This window comes from Symphalangus syndactylus, chromosome 19 (genome assembly GCF_028878055.3).
Source record: "Symphalangus syndactylus isolate Jambi chromosome 19, NHGRI_mSymSyn1-v2.1_pri, whole genome shotgun sequence".
NCBI classification, from domain to species: domain Eukaryota; kingdom Metazoa; phylum Chordata; class Mammalia; order Primates; family Hylobatidae; genus Symphalangus; species Symphalangus syndactylus.
Window position 1 is genome coordinate 42,550,038 of NC_072434.2, and position 18,996 is coordinate 42,569,033.

Here is an 18,996-nt window from a genome sequence, read left to right on the forward strand (position 1 = left end):
CATACCCAGCTTTTCTTTCTTTTTTTTTTTTTCCGAGAGAGAGTTTTGCTCTCGCTGCCCAGGCTGGAGTACAATGGTGAGATCTCAGCTCACTGCAACCTCCCCTTCTTGGGTTCAGGCGATTCCCCTGCCTCAGCCTCCCGAGTAGCTGGGATTACAGGGGTATGCCACCACGCCTGGCTAATTTTTGCATTTTTTTTAGTAGAGACGGGATTTCACCATGTTGGTCAGGCTGATCTCGAACTCCTGACCTCAGGTGATCCACCCACCCCGGCCTCCCAAAGTGCTGGGATTACAGGTGTGAGCCACCACGCCTGGCCAAAATGATTACTTTCTTTTTTTTTTTTTTTTTGCCCACCTATGCCCTTTCCAGGGCAGTTTAATTGGTATCATTTGTAAAAGGTCTTTTCCATCACCCCCAAAGCCTTTGCATTCCCTTTCTAAGAAGGCGGCTGTTTATTGGTTTTGGCCTCATGTGCCAGTAGGCCTTGGTCTGATGCTGCCACACTCCCATGTGACACCCCAGGTGAGAGTCCAAGTGCAAGTCTATGTTCAGCTCTGGGCAGCAGGGGGAAGGTGAGGAGAGTCAGGTCTGTAAATTGAAGCTGGGCAGGGCCCTGGCTGGCTGGAGATGTGTGGGCAAGGTGAGCAGGCCCCATGTGCACCCCAGCTCCAGTGCCCACTGGTGTGTGGCTGAAGCCCAGGTTGGGTGTGGTCAAATTAGAGGTCTTGAGAGAGAAGCCCTTAGGCCAAAGAAGCGTGTGCTGGGAAGCAGGCCAGGGCAGAGGCCCAGGGAAGATCTCAGCAGGGGCAGTGCGAGCATGAGCGAGTGGGTGCACCTGTGAGAGTGCAGCTAGCCCAAGATCAGAGATACAATGTGCAGGGGGGCCTTTGGTGAGTGTGTGGCTGTGCCCCTCCCTTCTGAGATACAGGCCCAGCCCCCGCCTCCAGAGGCTAAGTGAGCACACCTGGGGGTAGGAGGAGTTTGGGAAGGAAACAGCTGGAAATGGTTTAGGCCTCAGAGCCCACATCCTGTGGGAGGGGCTGTCAAGGGGCCTGCTGTCCTGGTCCTGTCGCAGTCCTCAAAGATGCTAGTGACAGTCCTCTAGGGGTAGAGATGGTCGTCCTCCCAGGAGAAGGTGGCCCGGAGACTCAGAGGTGGGATCAATCCTGCCAGTCCTGGATCAGGAGGCCTCTGTCGGGCGCCGCCCCCCTTCCTCCTCCATCAGCAATAGGCGGCGCCGGCCAGCCTCATAGTCAGCCTCATCCACACTGACCAGCAGGCGAACGGCCTCCCGGCCCACAGCCTCTCGCAGGGCCTCAGTCAGGAACACGCCCCGCAGGGCCTGCAGCAGGGCGCCACTCAGGTAATCGCCCCAGAAGGCGTCCAGATAGGAGAGCTCTGAGAACTTGATGTCACAAACCACGGAGCCCAGGTCCCTTGAGCGCAGCACTGCGGTGGCCTGCCCAAACACGTCCAGCTGCCGCGCCAGCGCCTGGGGCCGCCGGGATGCCACGCCCTGCTCCAAGGCTGGCCCATGCTCACAGTACTCTGCTCGAACCCGGAGCTGGATGTCACAGGTCACTTTGCCTTCGGAGGAAGGTCTGGCGGGCTCTGGCTGCTGCTAGGGTGCGGCTGGGGCCCCTCTCCGCCTCCGTCTGGCACCACCACTGGGCCGGCCCCGACTCCGCCGCTGCCTCTTGGTTGGTGGGGAGCCTGTCTCCCACTGACCCTGCTGAGAATTTGCAGAACTGCTTGACTGCCGACGGCGACGGCAGCTACCCTCTGTCCTCTTTGAAGAGCTGGAGGTGCCATAGCTATAGCGTTCTGGAGACACAAAGGTTGCCGGCATTTCTCTACAGAACTTTCCGACGCTTAGCCCGGGAGTGACCCGGAGAACTGCGCAGGCGCGTCTCCTCGCCCTGAGCCCCCTACTTTCAAACTTATACTCCTTGCTTGAACTGCTTCTCCAACCTCTAGACTCAAGAATCCAGCTGCCTACGTTTTAGGGGTGTCTTCGGATGTCTCATAAGCATCTCAAACCTAAGTCCAAAATTGAGCTATGGATATTTTTCAAACTTTCTTCTCCCTCAGTCTTCCCCATCCTCCTGTTGCTTAAACTGGAAACCATCAGGCTTGAATTCTTTTCTCTCTCACACAATCATCATTAAATCTATCTCTAAGTCCTGTTGGCTATGGACGCTACCTTCAAAGTAAATCCAGTATATGACCACATCTCACCACTTTTGTCACTGCCAGCCTAGTGCAGAACAGCATCGTTTCTCATTTATATTATTGTTGGAATCTTACGGCTGGTCCCGTGCTTCTGCCTTGTCTCTCTAGACTGAAGCTAGAATGTGCAGCAAATCAGTTAATTAATTCATTCAAAACCCAGTAGTTTCTCAACTCACTCAGACGAGCAAGCCAAATATGATCTGTCCTCCTTACTCCCCACTCCCATCTCTGACTTCCTCTGCTTTTCTCTGAATTTTCTACTCTGCTGCAGCCACATTGGCTTCCTTCTTCAAGCACTGGAAGCTCGCTCCTGTTTCAGGGCCTTTGTTCCAAACATACATGATTTGCTCCCTCACTCCCTTCAGGTCTTTGACTAATGTCCTTCTCAGTGGAAGCCTTCTCCGATCACTTTGTTTGAAATATAAACCACTCACCTCCATCTTCCTTGTCTCAATGTGTCCTATACCCTTTTCCAGCTTTCTTTTTTCCCTTGGCATTTATCACCACTTTACATATTTCTTTACTTATTTTATATATTGTCTGTCTTTTCCTCACCCCTCTCCCCACAATAACTTAAACTCCATGATAGTAGGGATTTTCGTTTGGTTCACTATTGTATCCATAAGTTCCTAGTTTAGTTTTTGGCACAGAGCAGGTATAATAATTGTTTTCCAAAAGCGTATGCATTTGTTTTCCTATCTATGCTAGGTGAGAGTGTTCATTTACAGTACTTTAATCTCTGAATATTTTTAGTTGATGAGTTCAAGATAACTTCCCTTTGGAATCTTTTAATACTTTACAAGATTGTATATATTATAGGAAAAGTGTAGTGAATTATTCACTTTTAGGGGTTAGCTTGTGTTTAGTTTGCTATTACTTGCTACAGAAACAATATTTAGCAGTTTGTAAGTAGCAATAGTAGATAGATGTATCTCTTATGACTACAGCCTCAGAGCAATTTCTAAGGTAGAAACATACCAAAAAATAAAAGAGAGAATGCCTTAACCAATGGTTTTATCTATAACCTAGATTTAAAGCCAAATTAGAAGTATCAGTCATCTAAAATCCTGTAATTAGTGTATTTCATTTTACCAACAGAGGAACTTTCGTTTTTGAAGGCAGTATAATATATTAGCTGAGAACACGGCTGTAGAGCAGGCTCCCTGAGTATTAATCCTAGATCTCTTGCTGTTGCCTTGCTTGATTTCTTAATATCTCTGTCTGTTTTCTCATCTAGGAAATGAGAATGATAGCACCTACTTCATAGGATTGAATATTAAATTTTATAAATAGTTATCTCTCAGTATCTGTGGGTTTTTTTTTCTAAGACCTCCCACAGATGCCAAAATCCATGGAAGTTGCTTATATAAAATGGCATAATTTTTGCATATAACCTATGCACACCCTCCCGTATACTTTAAATAATCTCTAGATTACCTATAATAACTACATATCACTTCATTCACATGGATTCAATGTAGTACTCAGCACATACAAATTGAAGTTTTGCTTTTTGTAATTTTTTTCTTCTGCATATATATATATATTTTGTTTTTTGTTTTTTTTTGAGACAGACTTTTGCTCTTGTCGCCCAGGCTGGAGTGCAATGGCACGACCTTGGCTCATTGCAACCTCTGCCTCCCAGGTTCAAGCGATTCTCCTGTGTCAGCCTCCCAAGTACCTGGGATTACAGGGGTGCGCCACCATGCCTGGCTAATTTTTGTATTTTTAGTAGAGATGGGGTTTCACCATGTTGGCCAGGCTGGTCTCAAACTCCTGACCTCAGGTAATCTACCTGCCTCTGCCTCCCAAAGCGCTGGGATTACAGGCATCAGCCATGGTGCCCAGCCTCTTCTGAATATTTTTGATTTGTGGATGGTTGAATCCATGATGTAGAACCCATGGATGCTGACTATATATACAGAAAATAATTAGAACAAGAGCTGACCCAGAGTGAGTGCTCAAAGCTATTAGCTACCTTTGACAGCATTGCCACCATCATTACTATCATTATTTGGAGCATCCACATCTTATTACTTTATCGTAAATATGATGTGGAAGACAATTTTATACACTACATACATTTTTATTTACTTCTTAAGCATCTGGAAGAATGACCAAATGACCAGGAAATTGACAGGAACATTGAAGCCACCAAGCATGTGAAGTAATTTTTTCTTTAACCTTACTTTTGTGGCTCAACAGTGTTTTCAGACATTTCTCCTCATTTTATGAAAGTGCCTTTTTTCTCCTGTTTTTCCATATTTCTTAAAAATACTTATATAGTATATAGCAGTATAGATGAAAACAGAAAAGAATACATTTTGGCAAAATTATGCATTTTTAAAGCTGACAGTTATTTTAGTTATAGCATTATATTCATTTCAGTTCTATTCTCCTAGTTCTCTGAATCTGTATCATATTTAGAGCAATTTTGGAAGCCAGAGAGCTCTAAGGAACTAATAGGAGCTTTTGTTTCATACAGGAAATGTTCTGAAAATGTAAGTGTTTATTACTTTTAAAAGTGCTTGTGTCAAATTGTTGTTAGTTTGAACTGTTAAGAAATATTTGCTCCAAGAAATTCTTGGAATTTAAAAGCATATCATTTGTTCTATTGTTAATATTAACATTTGTGAATATTATTTTTTCTTCTATAGGACAAGGTGCAACGCTGGTTGATAGAGGAGATAATACATATGGAGGAAAGTGGGTCATAAATCCTAGTGGTGGACTGATTTCAAAGGGACACCCACTAGGCGCTACAGGTAATGCTACATACAGATTTCATACATTTTTAAATCATTTTTTCCTTAAATGTGAACGAGTTAGTCTTTCATTTGAATGAAAGATTATATTCCCTGAACTTGGTAGCTGGTGCTTTAAATGATTGTTTAATTGCAATATTTTTGATGTTCCATTAAGTAGAGCACACTTAAATAATCTTCATTAATTGATGAGAATTTGAATTAATTAAAACTAAATTCAGGATGTTTCCAAATAGAGATCTTACTAGATCTGCTAAATAAGAATCATTTGAAACGAGCATGTTATTTATATGTAGTTGTATACATGGTTGACATTGCATGGAAATTATTTTCTCTTGAAACAACTGGACTAGAATTTATAAAGTAAGAATTTTACTATGGCTCTGCTGTTGACTGGCCGGCCGTGTGAAACTATTTTTATCAGTCAATCACTTTAACTTTTAATTCCTTAATTATAAAATGACAAACATGTACAATGCAGTTTCTTTTTTTTTTAAATAAAAAATTAAGCCCAAACCTCACCATGCAATTCCTTTTTTCTTTCTTTCTTTTCTTTCCTTTTCTTTTTTTGAGATGGAGTCTCTGTTGCCCAGGCTGGAAAGAAGTGGCACAATTTCTGCTCACTGCAACCCCTGCCTCCCGGGTTCAAGCCACTCTCCTGCCTCAGCCTCCTGAGTAGCTGGGGCTACAGGCTTGTGCCACTATGCCCAGCTAATTTTTGTATTTTTTTTTTTAGTAGAGATGGGGTTTCACCATGTTGGCCAGGCTGGTCGTGAACTCCTGACCTCAAATGATTCACCTGCCTCGGCCTCCCAGAGTGCTGGGATTACCGGCATGGGCCACACGTGGCCACAACATGCATTTTTAATATATCACAGTCTACCTTCAAGTAGTGTTATGCCATTTTGCATATAATGTAAGACTGTTACAGCTGCCTATCTATTTACCTTCTCCTATCTTTTGTGTTATTGTTTCCATACAGTTACTCCTAAGTATATTATAACCCCCATGATATACTATTATTATTGTTGCTTTAAACAATCTAATATCTTTCAAAGAAACCTAAAAATGATGGGGATGATCAGTGATGTTATGGGAAGTGGCAAAATAACAACATCCAAAAATCCTGTCCTTTATAAAAGTTTGGAGAACACTGGCAAAAATTGTCAAGATCAACTTTTTCCATAACTTTAAAAATTAACCAGATTTACAACAATCTGTTGGGAGTGGAGGTGGGGGGTGCTTAAAACAACAACAAAGAGCATAATCTCTGTGAGAGCAACAAGCTTTGTGGCATTTTCACCTGCCTTAACACCTCCCCCTTTCTGCAGCTCCACTGTAGCCTTGAAAACCTACAGCTTGCAGTCATGGTGAAAATTAGCAGCCTAGCTGGCACTGAACAAATCAGAACAGAGTTGGAGCTCTTTCAAAGCCCCTTCCTCAGAGAACTGTCATTATATGACCTGTCTGGCAGTGTCCCACTTGAAAGCTTTTGTCTTTATTTCACCTCACTGAAAACTCACCCAGTGCAGAGTATTTTCCCTAGAGGCAATTGTTAAGAAAAATCAGCCACAACTGTTCAACAAAGTAGCTACCTCAGGTGCCAATTGGGGTAAACAACAAAATAACCAAAAAACTTAAAAGGAAAAGTTGGGGAGTAAGATGTCCATAGAGGGCTTTGAAAAGATCTGATATGTTCCTGAGAATCTAGAAGGCTAGTAGCATATATAAGGTCAGAGTTGTGTGCATGCTCAGGAAAGACCTGAGAAGGTCCTAAGCTCACCTCTGGCTGAACGTGGGGCTCTGCACAAGCAAAAGGCAAAGGCTAAGGTAGAATTGTAAACTGCCTGGCTGAGTACCACATTATGCAGGTAGAGGTCCAGTAAAGACCAGGAGACTTTTTAGTTCAGTCATTTAAGGACATCTCTGTCCAGTCAGTAGCTGAGGGAAGAGAAAATTCAGTGGCCATGTGGGACAAAGATTACAGACTTCATAGAATTAGCTTGGAAAAGTCACTAAATAAACAACCACAACAATAAACAGCAACAACAACAACAAACTGGGAAAGAGGAGGATTTGATTGATTTTTAGAGAAGCTACATTATATTATTTAAAATGTCCAGTTTTCAACAACAAAAAAAGAAAGACTTGCAGATAAACAATAAAGGGTGACCTATATACCTAGGAAAAAAAGCAGTCAATAGAAACTATCCCCAAGGAAGCCAAAACATTGGACTTACTAGACAAAGACTTTAACTAGCTATTTTAAATATATTAAAGGAAACCATACATAAAGAACTAAAGGAAAGTATGAGAACAGTGTTTCTCCAGGTAGAGAATATGAATAAATGGAAATTATAAAAAAGACAACCAGGCACAGTGGGTCACACCTGTAATCCCAGCACTTTGGGAGGCCAAAGTGGGAGGATTGAGCCCAGGAGTTCGAAACTAGCCCAGGCAACATAGTGAGACCTCCTTTCTACTAAAAATAAAAAATTGGCTGAGTGTGGTGGCGTGCACCTGTCATCCCAGCTACTTGGGAGACTGAGGCAGGAGGATCACTTGAGCCCAGGAGGTTAAAGCTGCAGTGAACTGTGATTGCGCCACTGCATTCCAGCATTCCAGCCTGGGGAACAGAGTGTAAAAAAACAAAAAAATAAAAATAAAAAACAAAAAACCAAGGAAATTATAGAAAATAGAAATAGAAATTCTGGAGTTGAAAATAAATCTAGCACAAGACATCAAGGATAAAACCCTAAATTTTAGTGGACATCAAAATTAAAGGTATAGGGGCCGGGCGCGGTGGCTCATGCCTGTAATCCCAGCACTTCGGGAGGCTGAGGCGGGCGGATCATGAGGTCAGGAGATCAAGACCATCCTGGCTAACGTGGTGAAACACCGTCTCTACTAAAAATACAAAAAGTTAGCTGGGCGCAGTGGCGGGTGCCTGTAGTCCCAGCTACTTGGGAGGCTGAGGCAGGAGAATGGTGTGAACCCGGGAAGCGGAGCTTGCTGAGCCGAGATCGTGCCACTGCATTCCAGCCTGGATGACAGAGCGAGACTCCATCTCAAAAAAAAAAAAAAAAAATTAAAGGTATAGGTGGAGAAGAAGAACCATTTAAGAATAATGAGAGGGAATGCTCAGTTATCCAAGGAAGGAGAGTGTTTCAAAAGTAAGAGATCAGGCCACAAAAGTTAGATAAAGAATGAAAAGTGTCCTTCGGATTTGGCTGTTACAAAGTCGTTGGCAATCCTGGAGCAATTTTGAAGAAGTGTTTTGCATGGAAGCAGATGAGATTCAGAAAGTATTATAAGTGAGAAAGTGGCAATAATAGTGCAGGTACACTTGTAGAAATAGTGGCTATGAATGGCAAGTGATATATATGTAAGGGATGTACCTGAATTATAGGTATGTGTTCTGTATGAATGAAGTCTTGGGTTTGAACCTAGCCTTTTCACTCTCTTTAGTATGTAGCTTAGCCAGTTAATCCTAGTTTCTTATCTATAGAATGGGAATATAGTACCTACCTTATAAGGCTGTTCTGTGGATTAAATGAGGAAATATATGTATGTAAAGTATATAGTAGAGTCCCCCAAAAAGGGTAGGAACACAATAACTTCCAGAATTTTCTTCCCAACTACAAAAGGGAGCCATGATGGATCTACTAAACTGGTTCTTGTTTGTTTGTTTGCCAGTAATAAACCTCTTGTTTTTTTTTCTTTTATTTTTTCTTGAAACGGAATCTTGCTCTGTCGCCCAGCCTGGAGTGCAGTAGCGCAATCTTGGCTCACTGCAACCTCCGCCTCCCAGGTTCAAGCGATTCTTCTGCCTCAGCCTCCCAAGTAGCTGGGATTACGGGCATGTGCCACCACGCCCAGCTAATTTTTGTATTTTTAGTAGAGATGGGGTTTCACCAGGTTGGTGAGGCTGGTCTTGAACTCCTGACCTTATGATCTGGCCGCCTCGGCCTCCCAAAGTTCTGGGATTACAGGCATGAGCCAACGCGCCCAGCCCAAACTTTTTGTTTTTATCACAGTATGAAAAATAATTTTTAACCATTTTTAGAAAAGAATGTTCTTTAATTTGTAAAGAAGATTTATTTTCTAGTGTGACACCCTCAAGGTACTGTATCTGTATATAAATGTTTTGCCCAATGCTACACAGACATTATTTTAAAACTATTTTCTGCCTTTGGTAAATAGACTAAACTGTTTTCTTTATTCCTCAAAAGAATTAGATCATACTTCAGTGTTGATTTTGTTGCTAATGGGACATGGAGATGTCTGGATGATAATAAATATTCCTGTGGTATGGTCACTGAAGCCTTTAAGAGTTATGTTGTAGTTTGTGTGTAAAGAAGTGACTTAAATCCTCCTTTCAGACAGCTTCCTTACTCATCTAGGAAACCTCTGTTTCATTAGGAGATGAATATGATATTTCATTTTAGTTGTTCTTGTTGACATACAACGTTTTTCTCCTGTGAAATAGCATGTTTTTATTATAATTTGCTTGATTGCCATTATTAGATATTTTTGTTCTGCCATCCACTGAAATACTCAGAAATCATGCTTTATAGTAACAATATAATTTTTCGTATCTATATTTGTTATTAAAATTTAGATCTAATTTTTATACAATAAAATGCACAGTTCTGCCTCTCAGAACCTTCCTGCTGCCGCGTTTGCACCTTGCTGCTCTAGCCTCTGGGGTGCATTCCATCCTTTCAGCTTGCAACTAGCAGAGAAAAAAAATTACATATTTTCTTGCCCCATGCATACCTTGAGGTGAGCAAAAAAATTAAAATAAATTTTAACCATGAGGGAAATCGTGCACATCCAGGCCAGTCAGTGTGGCAAGTGCTGGGATGTGATCAGTGATGAATGTGAAATCGACCCCACCAGCACCTAACACGGGACAGTGATCTGCAGCTGGACTGTGTCTCCATGTACTACAGTGAAGCCACAGATGGCAAATATGTTCCTTGTGCTATCCTGGTGGATCTAGAACCTGGGACCGTGGACTCTGCTAGCTCAGGCCTTTTTGGCCAGGTGCTTAAACCAGACAACTTTGTTTTTTGGTCAGTCTAGAGCAGGCAACAACTGGGCCAAAGGCCACTACATAGAAGGGGCCAAGCTGATTGCTTCAGTTGTAGATGTGGTGCAGGAGGAGGCAGAGAGGTGTGACTGCCTGCAGGGTTTCCAGCTGACCCACTCAATGGGCTCTGGAATGGGTACTCTGCTTATCAGCAAGATCCGAGAAGAGTGCCCTGATTGCATGATGAACACCTTCAGTGTGGTGCCTCCACCCGAAGTGTCTGACACCATGGTTCAGCCCTACAACATCACCCTCTCCGTCCATCAGTCGGTAGAGAACACAGATGAGACCTACTGCATTGACAACGAGGCCCTCTATGACATCTACTTCCTCACTTTGAAGCTGACCACACCAAACTATGGGGACTTGAACCACCTTGTCTCAGCTACCATAAGCAGTGTTACCACCTATCTCCACTTCCCTGGCCAGCTCAATGCTGACCTCCGTAAGTTGGCAGTCAAACTGTGCCCTTGCCATGTCTCCACTACTTCATGGCTGGCTTTGCCCTCTCACCAGCTGTGGAAGCCAGCAGCATCGAGCTTTCACAGTGCCTGAACTCATCCAGCAGGATTTCGATGCCAAGAACATAATGGCTGCCTGTGACCCCTGCTACAGCTTATATCTCACTGTGGCTGCTGTCTTTGTGGATGGATGTCCATGAGCAGATGCTCAACGTGCAGAACCAGAACAGCAGCTACTTTGTGGAATGGATCCCCAACAACATCAAGACAGCTGTCTGTGACATCCCACCTCATGGCCTCAAGATGGCGGTCACCTTAATCGGCAACAGCACAGCCATCCAGGAGCTCTTCAGGCACATCTTGGAGCAGTTCACTGCCAGGTTCCCCTGGAAGGCCTTCCTCCACTGGTACACAGGCGAGGGCATGGGTGAGATAAGAGTTCACCAAGGCTGAGAGCAACATGAACGACCTTGTCTCTGAGTATCAGCAGTACCAGGATGCCACCACAGAAGAGGAGGAGGATTTTGGTGAGGAGGCTGAAGAGGAGGCCTAAGGCAGAGCCCCCACCGCCTCAGGCTTCTCAGTTCCCTTAGCCATCTTACTCACCTGCCCCTTTTCTCTCCCTCAGAATTTGTGTTTGCTGCCTCAAACACAAATCTAGATCTAGAACAGTGCCTAGCACGTAGTAGGCACTCAATAAGTACTTGTTTGTTGAATGTTTCCTTTCTCTTTCCACTCTGGGAAGCCTAGGTTTCTGCCACTCTGGGTGGCCCTGTATTTCCTTCTGGTGCCCATCCCTTCCATCTGTCCAGTTAATATTTCCTCCTTTTTAAAATTTCCAAGAAGCTGGGTCTCATCCAGATCTCATTTAGAACCAACTGGGTTTTGAAAGCCCATGTGGATAATGGCCACCATCCTAATCCCAAAGCGAAAGATGGTAGAAGGTGGCAGGTAGAAGTCACTGCAAGGAAGGGGATGGGATTTTCCATCCTAAAAGTTTTGGAGAGGGAAATCCAGGCTATTAAAGTCATAATTTCCAGGTATTTCCATTTTCCATTTCTCAGCTTCAAGGGAGGTGTTAGCAGTATTTTCTCCATTTTCAGTCTCCCTCCAAGCTCTGCCCTTTGGAGAGGTCTTCCCCACTTTGTCAAGTGGAATCTTTCCCTCTCTGACTCTACCTCTCTCACATATTGAATTCCTCCCTTTCCCCTGATTAGAAAAAGAGATCAAGGGGGGAAAGAGATCAGCCTTGGTGCCTAGGCCTCCAGAAATGCCCTCCTAATCTCCACCTTTTCTTAACCCCCAAAAAGGATTAACATCCCTGACTTTATGTGGGATGGTATATACTGTCACATCAGTGTTTGAGTCATTCCCCAGAGGAAAGGGGAACCCTCCTCCATCTTCTTTGCAACATCTCCTATCTTCCTTTTGCTGTTGCTTTTTTCCCGCTTACACTTGGTTTTGTTCTGTCCCACACTACAGATTTCTATTTTGAACTTGCTGCTTTTTTTCATATTGAAAATGTGACATTGCTCCAAGAGCCAAAAATAAATGGGAATTGGAAAAAAAAAATGCACAGTTCTCACAAAAATGTGTACACGAGTGTTTACAGCAGCATTATTCATAATAGTCAAAAGCTGGAAACAAGCCAGATGTCTATCATCAACTGATGAGCAAAATGTGGTATATTTATTTTTATTTTTTTAGATTTTTTTCCAGACAGTCTCACTCTGTCCCCGAGGCTAGAGTGCAGTGGTGCGATCTTGGCTCACTACAACCTCTGCCTCCCTGGTTCAAGTGATTCTCCTGCCTCAGCCTCCTGAGTATGTGGGATTACAGACACCTGCCACCATGCCCAGCTAATTTTTGTATTTTTAGTAGAGACAGAGTTTCATTATGTTGGCCAGGCTGGTCTCAAACTCCTGACCTCAAATGGTCCGCCTGCCTCGGCCTCCCAGGAGCCACTGTGTCCGGCCAAAATGTGGTATATTTATACTATGGAATATTTTTTGGCCATGAAAGGAATGAGGTACTGAAATATGCTGCAATATAGATGAACCTTGAAAACATTTTTAAATTCCATTTTTATGACATGTCCAGAATAGGCAAATCCATAGAGACAGAAAATAGATTAGTGATTGCTTTGGACTAGGGAACACAGGAGAGAGATAACTAAAGGGTTGGAGTTTCTTTTTGAGATGATGAAAATGTCCTAAAATTGACTGTGGTGATAGTTGCACAACTTTGTGAATACACTAAAAACTACTGAATTATACACTTTAAATCGATAATTGTTTTTGAAAATTATATACATCCAGGTAGCAACCAGCCAAAACAAGATCAAAAACATTTTCATTACCCCCAAAAGTTCTAGCCTGTCTATTTCCAGTCAATCCTCTGGCCTCCCTGAAACACTTCTCTCTCACTCTCCACCACCACCAGGCTGAGATGTTTGACTTCTCTCATGGTAGATTAGTTTTGCTGATCCTAGAACTTCATATAAATGGAATCATACAGCACATGTATATTTTCTTTTGTGTTTGCCTTCTTTCACTCAGCAGATTATAAAATTAATCCAAGTTTTTCTTTTTATCAGTAGTTCTTTTTTATTGCCAAGTAGTATTCTATTGTTGAAATATATCAGTTTGCTTATCCATTGTCCTGTGGATGGCTATTTGAATTGTTTCCTGTTTAGGGCTGCATGAATAAAATTGCTATGAATGTTTGTATAAAAGTCTATTTGGAGACATATACTTTTATTTCTCTTGGGTTGATAACTTGGAGCAAAATTTCTGGGTCATAGGAGAGATCCATATGAGTAACTGTCAAAAAGGCCAGGTGCAGTAGCTCACGCTTGTAATCCCAGCACTTTGGGAGGCTGAGGTGGGAGGATTGCTTGAAGCCAGGAATTTGAGACCGGCCTGGGCAGCAAAGCAAGACTTTGTCTCTACAAAATATTAAAAAATTAACTGGGAGCAATAGCATGCACCAGTAGTCCCAGCTACCCAAGAGGCCGAGGTAGGGGGATTGCTTGAGCCCAGGAGTTTGAGACCAGCCTGGGCAACATGGTGAAACCCCATCTCTACAAAAAATACAAAAATTAGTCAGGCGTGGTGGCGCATGTCTGTGGTCCCAGCTACCTATGTCTTTCCATACTTTTGCAGGTATATCCAGAGGATAAATTTCAAACAGTGGACTCATTGTGTCAAAGGGTAGTATACATTTAAAAATCAGTGGAGATTGCCAAATTTTCTTCAGAAAAGATTGTATCAGTGTATATTTCCAACAGCAGAGTAAGAGAGTGCCTCTTTTCCTTCAGTCTTGTTAATACTGGATTTTTTCCTCAAATGTTAAAAATTTTGCCAGTCTTGACAGGTCATCTGTTTTTCTTCCCTGGGTACTGAAAAGGTAACCTAAAACACCCCAGGAAGATAGAATTTACTCAATTTTTAAATATTCAAAGAGAGACTCGCATTTCCTGCAGTATCCTTTGATAACCCTTTCTAACATTTGAGTATGTAGTCTGAATTGGGATGAGGAATTATTGAAAAGTAAATGTTTCCTTGCTGCATATTAAGGATTTGGATATATTTCAAGTAAATTTGGCACATGGCCATTAGCTGTAATGTGCCCCAAGAAAGAATTCAGACTCCTTGAATTTATATCACAATGACAGTTATGAGTAGCTTAAACATTTTTTCTCTAGTTACTTGGATAACAAACTGCAATAGGATTCTAAGAGGTTCAGAAAATGGTCAAGCGAAGTTCCAAAATGTGTTAAGCCTCGTGATGAGAGTGTAAGATTCTCTTCTGTAAATGGTATTAATTCAATTGTAAGACAGTGCTACTTTGGTTGGGAACTCAGTATTGGGGAATTAGCTTTAAAAGTTAAAGCTTCGTGATACTGGTTTCTGATTTTGTTTAGATCTGGATGAAAGTTTCTAGCTGCCATAACAGTCTCAATAATAGAAGAAAATTGTACTTTTCAGCATTCGAATTAAGTATTCTTTTGTTCATTGTTAGTTTAAAAACATTAATTCCTTTTAGATTTCCATTCAGGAAAATTACATTAAACTTGAACTTTTTTTGATTACTTTGCAGTGATCGTATGACAAAAAACACATTAGTGTTCAGGTAATAATGTCGTATTTTCTTCCAGTTTTCAAAGTGCTTTTACATATACTGTCCAACACCTACTGAACACTTTTTTTTTTTTTTTTTTTTTTTTTTTTGAGACAGAGTCTTACTCTGTTGCCCAGGCTGGAGTACAGTGGTATGATCTCAGCTCACTGCAACCTCCGCCTCCCAGGTTCAAGTGATTCTTCTGCCTCAACCTCTGGAGTAGCTGGGATTACAGGGACCCATCACCACGTCCGGCTAATTTTTGTATTTTTAGTAGAGATGGGGTTTCACCATGTTGGCCAGGCTGGCCTCAAACTACTGACCTCAAGTGATCCACCTTCCAAAGTACTGGGATTACAGGCGTGAGCTGTCACACCCAGCCTGATCACTTGTTTTAAATGAATAAAGGTTGGACATGGTGGCTCATGCCCATAATCCCGGCACATTGGGAGGCCAAGGCAAGAGGATAGCTTGAAGCCAGGAGTTCGAGACCAGCCAGGGCAACAAAGCGAGACCCTGGTTTCTACCAAAAAAAAAAAAAAGAATAAGTAAAATTTGGCTTTAGTTTATTCTTAGCTATCTCTACTTTTTAAAAAATCCATATTAATGTCTGTAATCTACTGAAAGGACATGAAAGTGCCTTTGAGATAAAGCTCCTGACAAAGGATTATTGATTACTTTGAAGCTAGAAGTGGGTTTTTTTAGTTTGGCCTTTTGTCGTAGTTCAGCATGGCCTTTTAGGCCTTTAAGAAAGGCCTCTGTGCCTTTCCAGTAGGCTTCAACCTAGTGTTAGGTCCTGATCTTCTGTTATTCAGTCAACATCAGTTCAGTAGTGACTTATTGTGCACCCACCTCATCATTAGGTACTGTAGGGCTGTGAAATACGAGGTCTACTCATAGACCAATTCGGAGCCTCCTGAAGCTTTTAAAAGTCTATGTTCCTGCCTGAGTGTGGTGGCTTATGCCTATAATGTCAGCATTTTGGGAGGCTGAGGCGGGCAGATCGCTTGAGCTCAGGAGTTCGAGACCAACCTGGGCAAGATGGTGAAACCCTGTCTCTACAAAAAATGCAAAAATTAGCCAGGCGTGATGGTGCATACCTGTAGTCCCAGCTACTCGGGAGCCTGAGGTGGGAGGATAGCTTGAGCCCAGTAGGCAGAAGTTGCAGTGAGCTGAGATCATGCCACTACACTCCAACCTGTGTGGTAGAGCCAGACCTTGTCTCCAAAAAAAAAAAATTATATATATATATATATAAAAAATATATGTTCTATATATAATATATATATTATATATGTCCTATATATTATATATAATTATGTATGTTCTATTATATATATTGTATATGTTCTCTATATAATATATATATATATATAAATAAAATATATATATATATATGTTCCTGTCCTACCCTTAGACATTTTCTTGGGTCTGGGTTGGTCCTAAACAATTTATATTTTTTTAAAGTTCCCCCAGAGCTTCTCATGCATAGCCAGATTTGAGGGCTAGGGTTAGGATATACAAGGTAACTACTAGCCTCAGGAAGTGTGTAAGAGGCAGATAATACAAGAACACAAATACTTATACATTTAAATAAGTAATTATAATACAAGGCAGAATGTGCTGTAGGGGAAGCACAAAGCAGAAGTATGAAGAGGGGAAAAAGGGAAAGGAGGATGGCAGGGTCACGAAGATTTGCTAAATCCCATCATATGCCTGGTGTTTTGCCAGCATTTCTATCTACTTGAGTTTTGGGGAAGGAGATGCACAAAGAGGAAGCACGTTTAAACCAAACTGTTTGCTTTTACCAAACAGGTTTAATTCCTTCTTGCCTATACAAACTCTACCTTTGTTATTTTCCCAATAATAATACACTGTTCTAAGTACACTTCATGTACAAGTGCATTCAATTTTCATATCAATTTTTCTGTTTTACAGAAGAAGAAAATAGAGGCATGGAGAGTTTAAATGATTTGTATGAAGTCATCCAGCTAGAGAGCGGCAAAGCTAAGATTCAAACGCAGGCTATGTATTCCTAGCTTCCAGGGTCTTAACCATTATGCTGTGCTTCAGTGTCCTTTCCTCAGTGGAAACGCACATCTTCAAGTGCTCTCTCAAATGTTATCCACCTTATGAAGCTTTTCTTGTTTCACTGATTCTTTCCATAGATTGAATTAATCTTTCCCTTTTCTGAACTCCTATACTTTCTCAGTACTTTTCTTTTGACATTTATGCTCATAGTATATATTATAATTATTTATAAGGTTTAAAAAAACTTCCCTATTTAGGCCGGGTGTGGTGGCTCATGCCTGTAATCCCAGCACTTTGGGAGGTCAAGACGGGCAGATCATGAGGTCAGGAGATCGAGACCATCCTGGCTAACATGGTGAAACCCCGTCTCTACTAAAAATACAAAAAATTAGCTGGGTGTGGTGGCAGGCACCTGTAGTCCCAGCTACTCGGGAGGCTGAGGCAGGAGAATGGCGTGAACCTGGGAGGCGGCAGAGCATGCAGTGAGCCGAGATTGCGCCACTGCACTCCAGCCTGGGCGACAGAGCAAGACTCTGTCTCAAAAAAAAAAAAAAAAAAAAGAAAAGAAAGAGAAAAAAAAACTTCCCTATTTAACAGCCTATGAAGTCAGGATGCATATTTCATTTGTCTCTCTACCTTGAACGGTGCGCAATACATTGCATATTTAAAGGGATAGTTGAATATATTATTGCTCCTTTAACATCTAGAACGTGGCATGGAGCAAAGGGAATACATTTGTTTAATGTGGGAAGAATTAGGATCATTAGGAAGAATTCATTGGAAGTTAGATTTTGGCCGGATACAAGACAGAACTTTCTAACATGGCTTCTCAAAAATGGAATAGGTTGCCTCCTGAGAGCATGCGTTTACCTGTCACAGAGGCTGTGCACAAAAAATACATGTAACAACTTGATAGGAATGTTGTAAGGAGAAGTTTGCCCATCTGTTGGGCCTTGGATTTGATGAATTCATAGATCCTTTTCAATTCTATTGTAAGATTCTCTGATCTCCTATGGGAAGTAATTATTTCTTTTTCTGCATTCACATAATTCTTGATGTTTTTAATGACACGTATATTATTATTCTATCCTGTGATTTTTGTTTACATGTTTCAGTACTTTTAAAGGCATTATAAACTTCTCAGGTCTTAAGAATTTGGGTGAAAATGATGTGAGAATAAGTGGAATTTTAGCCAAGGGACCTAGCATTTTCAAATCAAGCCATGGCTTAGCTTGTCTACTCTGTAAGAGGTTGCCAAAATAAATCCTAGGACAATGACTGGTAAGACCTAAATCCAATATAAGCTCTTAAAAAGCCAGCAAGTCAGTAAGGGCTGATTAGCTTTTCACCAAAGTTTCTATTTTACCTTTCAGCATATCCTCCAGGCTACCCATCCTTATTTCCATTGCCCAGAGTTTTGCATTTTTACCACTGCAATGTGAGGAGAGGTAAATTTTATCATTAAACTCTGTGCCAGGACAAATGGAGCCCAGGAGACGGTGTCTACTCTAGATACCTGTTGCTAGCTAGAGATAACTAGGAGAAAGCCCTGAATTTCTATTTCTATTTCTTTTTTTAATTTTTGAAATCAGGGTTTTGCTCTGTTGCTCTGGCTGGAGTGCAGTGGCATGATCACAGCTCGTTGTAGCCTCGATTTCTTGGGCTCAAATGATTCTCCTATCTCAGTCTCCCAAGTAGTTGGGACTACAGGCACACACCTTCATACTGGCTAATTTTTTACATTTTTGGTAGAGATGGGCTTTTGCCATGCTGCCTAGGCTGGTCTCAAACTCCTGGGCTAAAGCGATCCGCCCATGTTGGCCTTCCAAAGTGCTGAGATTATAGGCATGAGCTGTCATGCCTTCTTTTTTTTTTTTGAGGTAGAGTCTTCCCCTGTTGCCCAGGCTGAAGTGCAGTGCAAACATGGTGCAAACATGCTCACTGCAGTCTCTACTTCTTGGGCTCAAGTGATCCTCCCACCTCAGTCTCCCAAGTAGCTGGGACCACAGGTGCATACCATTATGCCCAGCTAATTTTATTTTATTTTTTCTTTTGTAGAGGTGGGGTCTCCCTATGCTTCCCAGGCTGGTCTCAAAGTCCTGGGCTCAAGCGGTCCTCTCTCCTCGGCCTCCCCAAAAGCTGGGATTACAGGCGTGAGTCACCACACCTGGCCCCTTTTTCTTTCTTCACAATTTCACGGGTAGAAGATTCATTGTTACCGTAGATCTTAGCAACCTCAGCATATCATTTTTTTCCCTTAAAGTTGGGAACTTCCACCTTTTCACT

The 18,996-nt window shown here is 42.1% G+C and overlaps 1 protein-coding gene and 2 pseudogenes across 7 annotated transcripts in view; 2 read left to right on the forward strand and 1 right to left on the reverse strand.

Moving 5' to 3' along the window:
• SCP2 (sterol carrier protein 2) overlaps window positions 1–18,996 on the forward strand; it is a 132,134-nt gene that overhangs the window by 66,295 nt on the left and 46,843 nt on the right. For 6 of the 7 annotated variants that reach the window (XM_055235250.2, XM_063613848.1, XM_055235247.2 and 3 more), the window contains one exon: window positions 4,894–5,001. In XM_055235250.2, coding sequence (XP_055091225.1) covers window positions 4,894–5,001 — 108 coding nt within the window. Of the gene's footprint in view, window positions 1–4,893; window positions 5,002–16,617; window positions 16,734–18,996 lie in introns of those variants that run through there. The other variant, XM_055235252.2, reaches the window with a different exon arrangement.
• LOC129458887 (DNA-binding death effector domain-containing protein 2-like) lies at window positions 332–1,870 on the reverse strand (annotated as a pseudogene).
• Window positions 7,558–13,387, forward strand: LOC129458880 (tubulin beta chain-like; annotated as a pseudogene).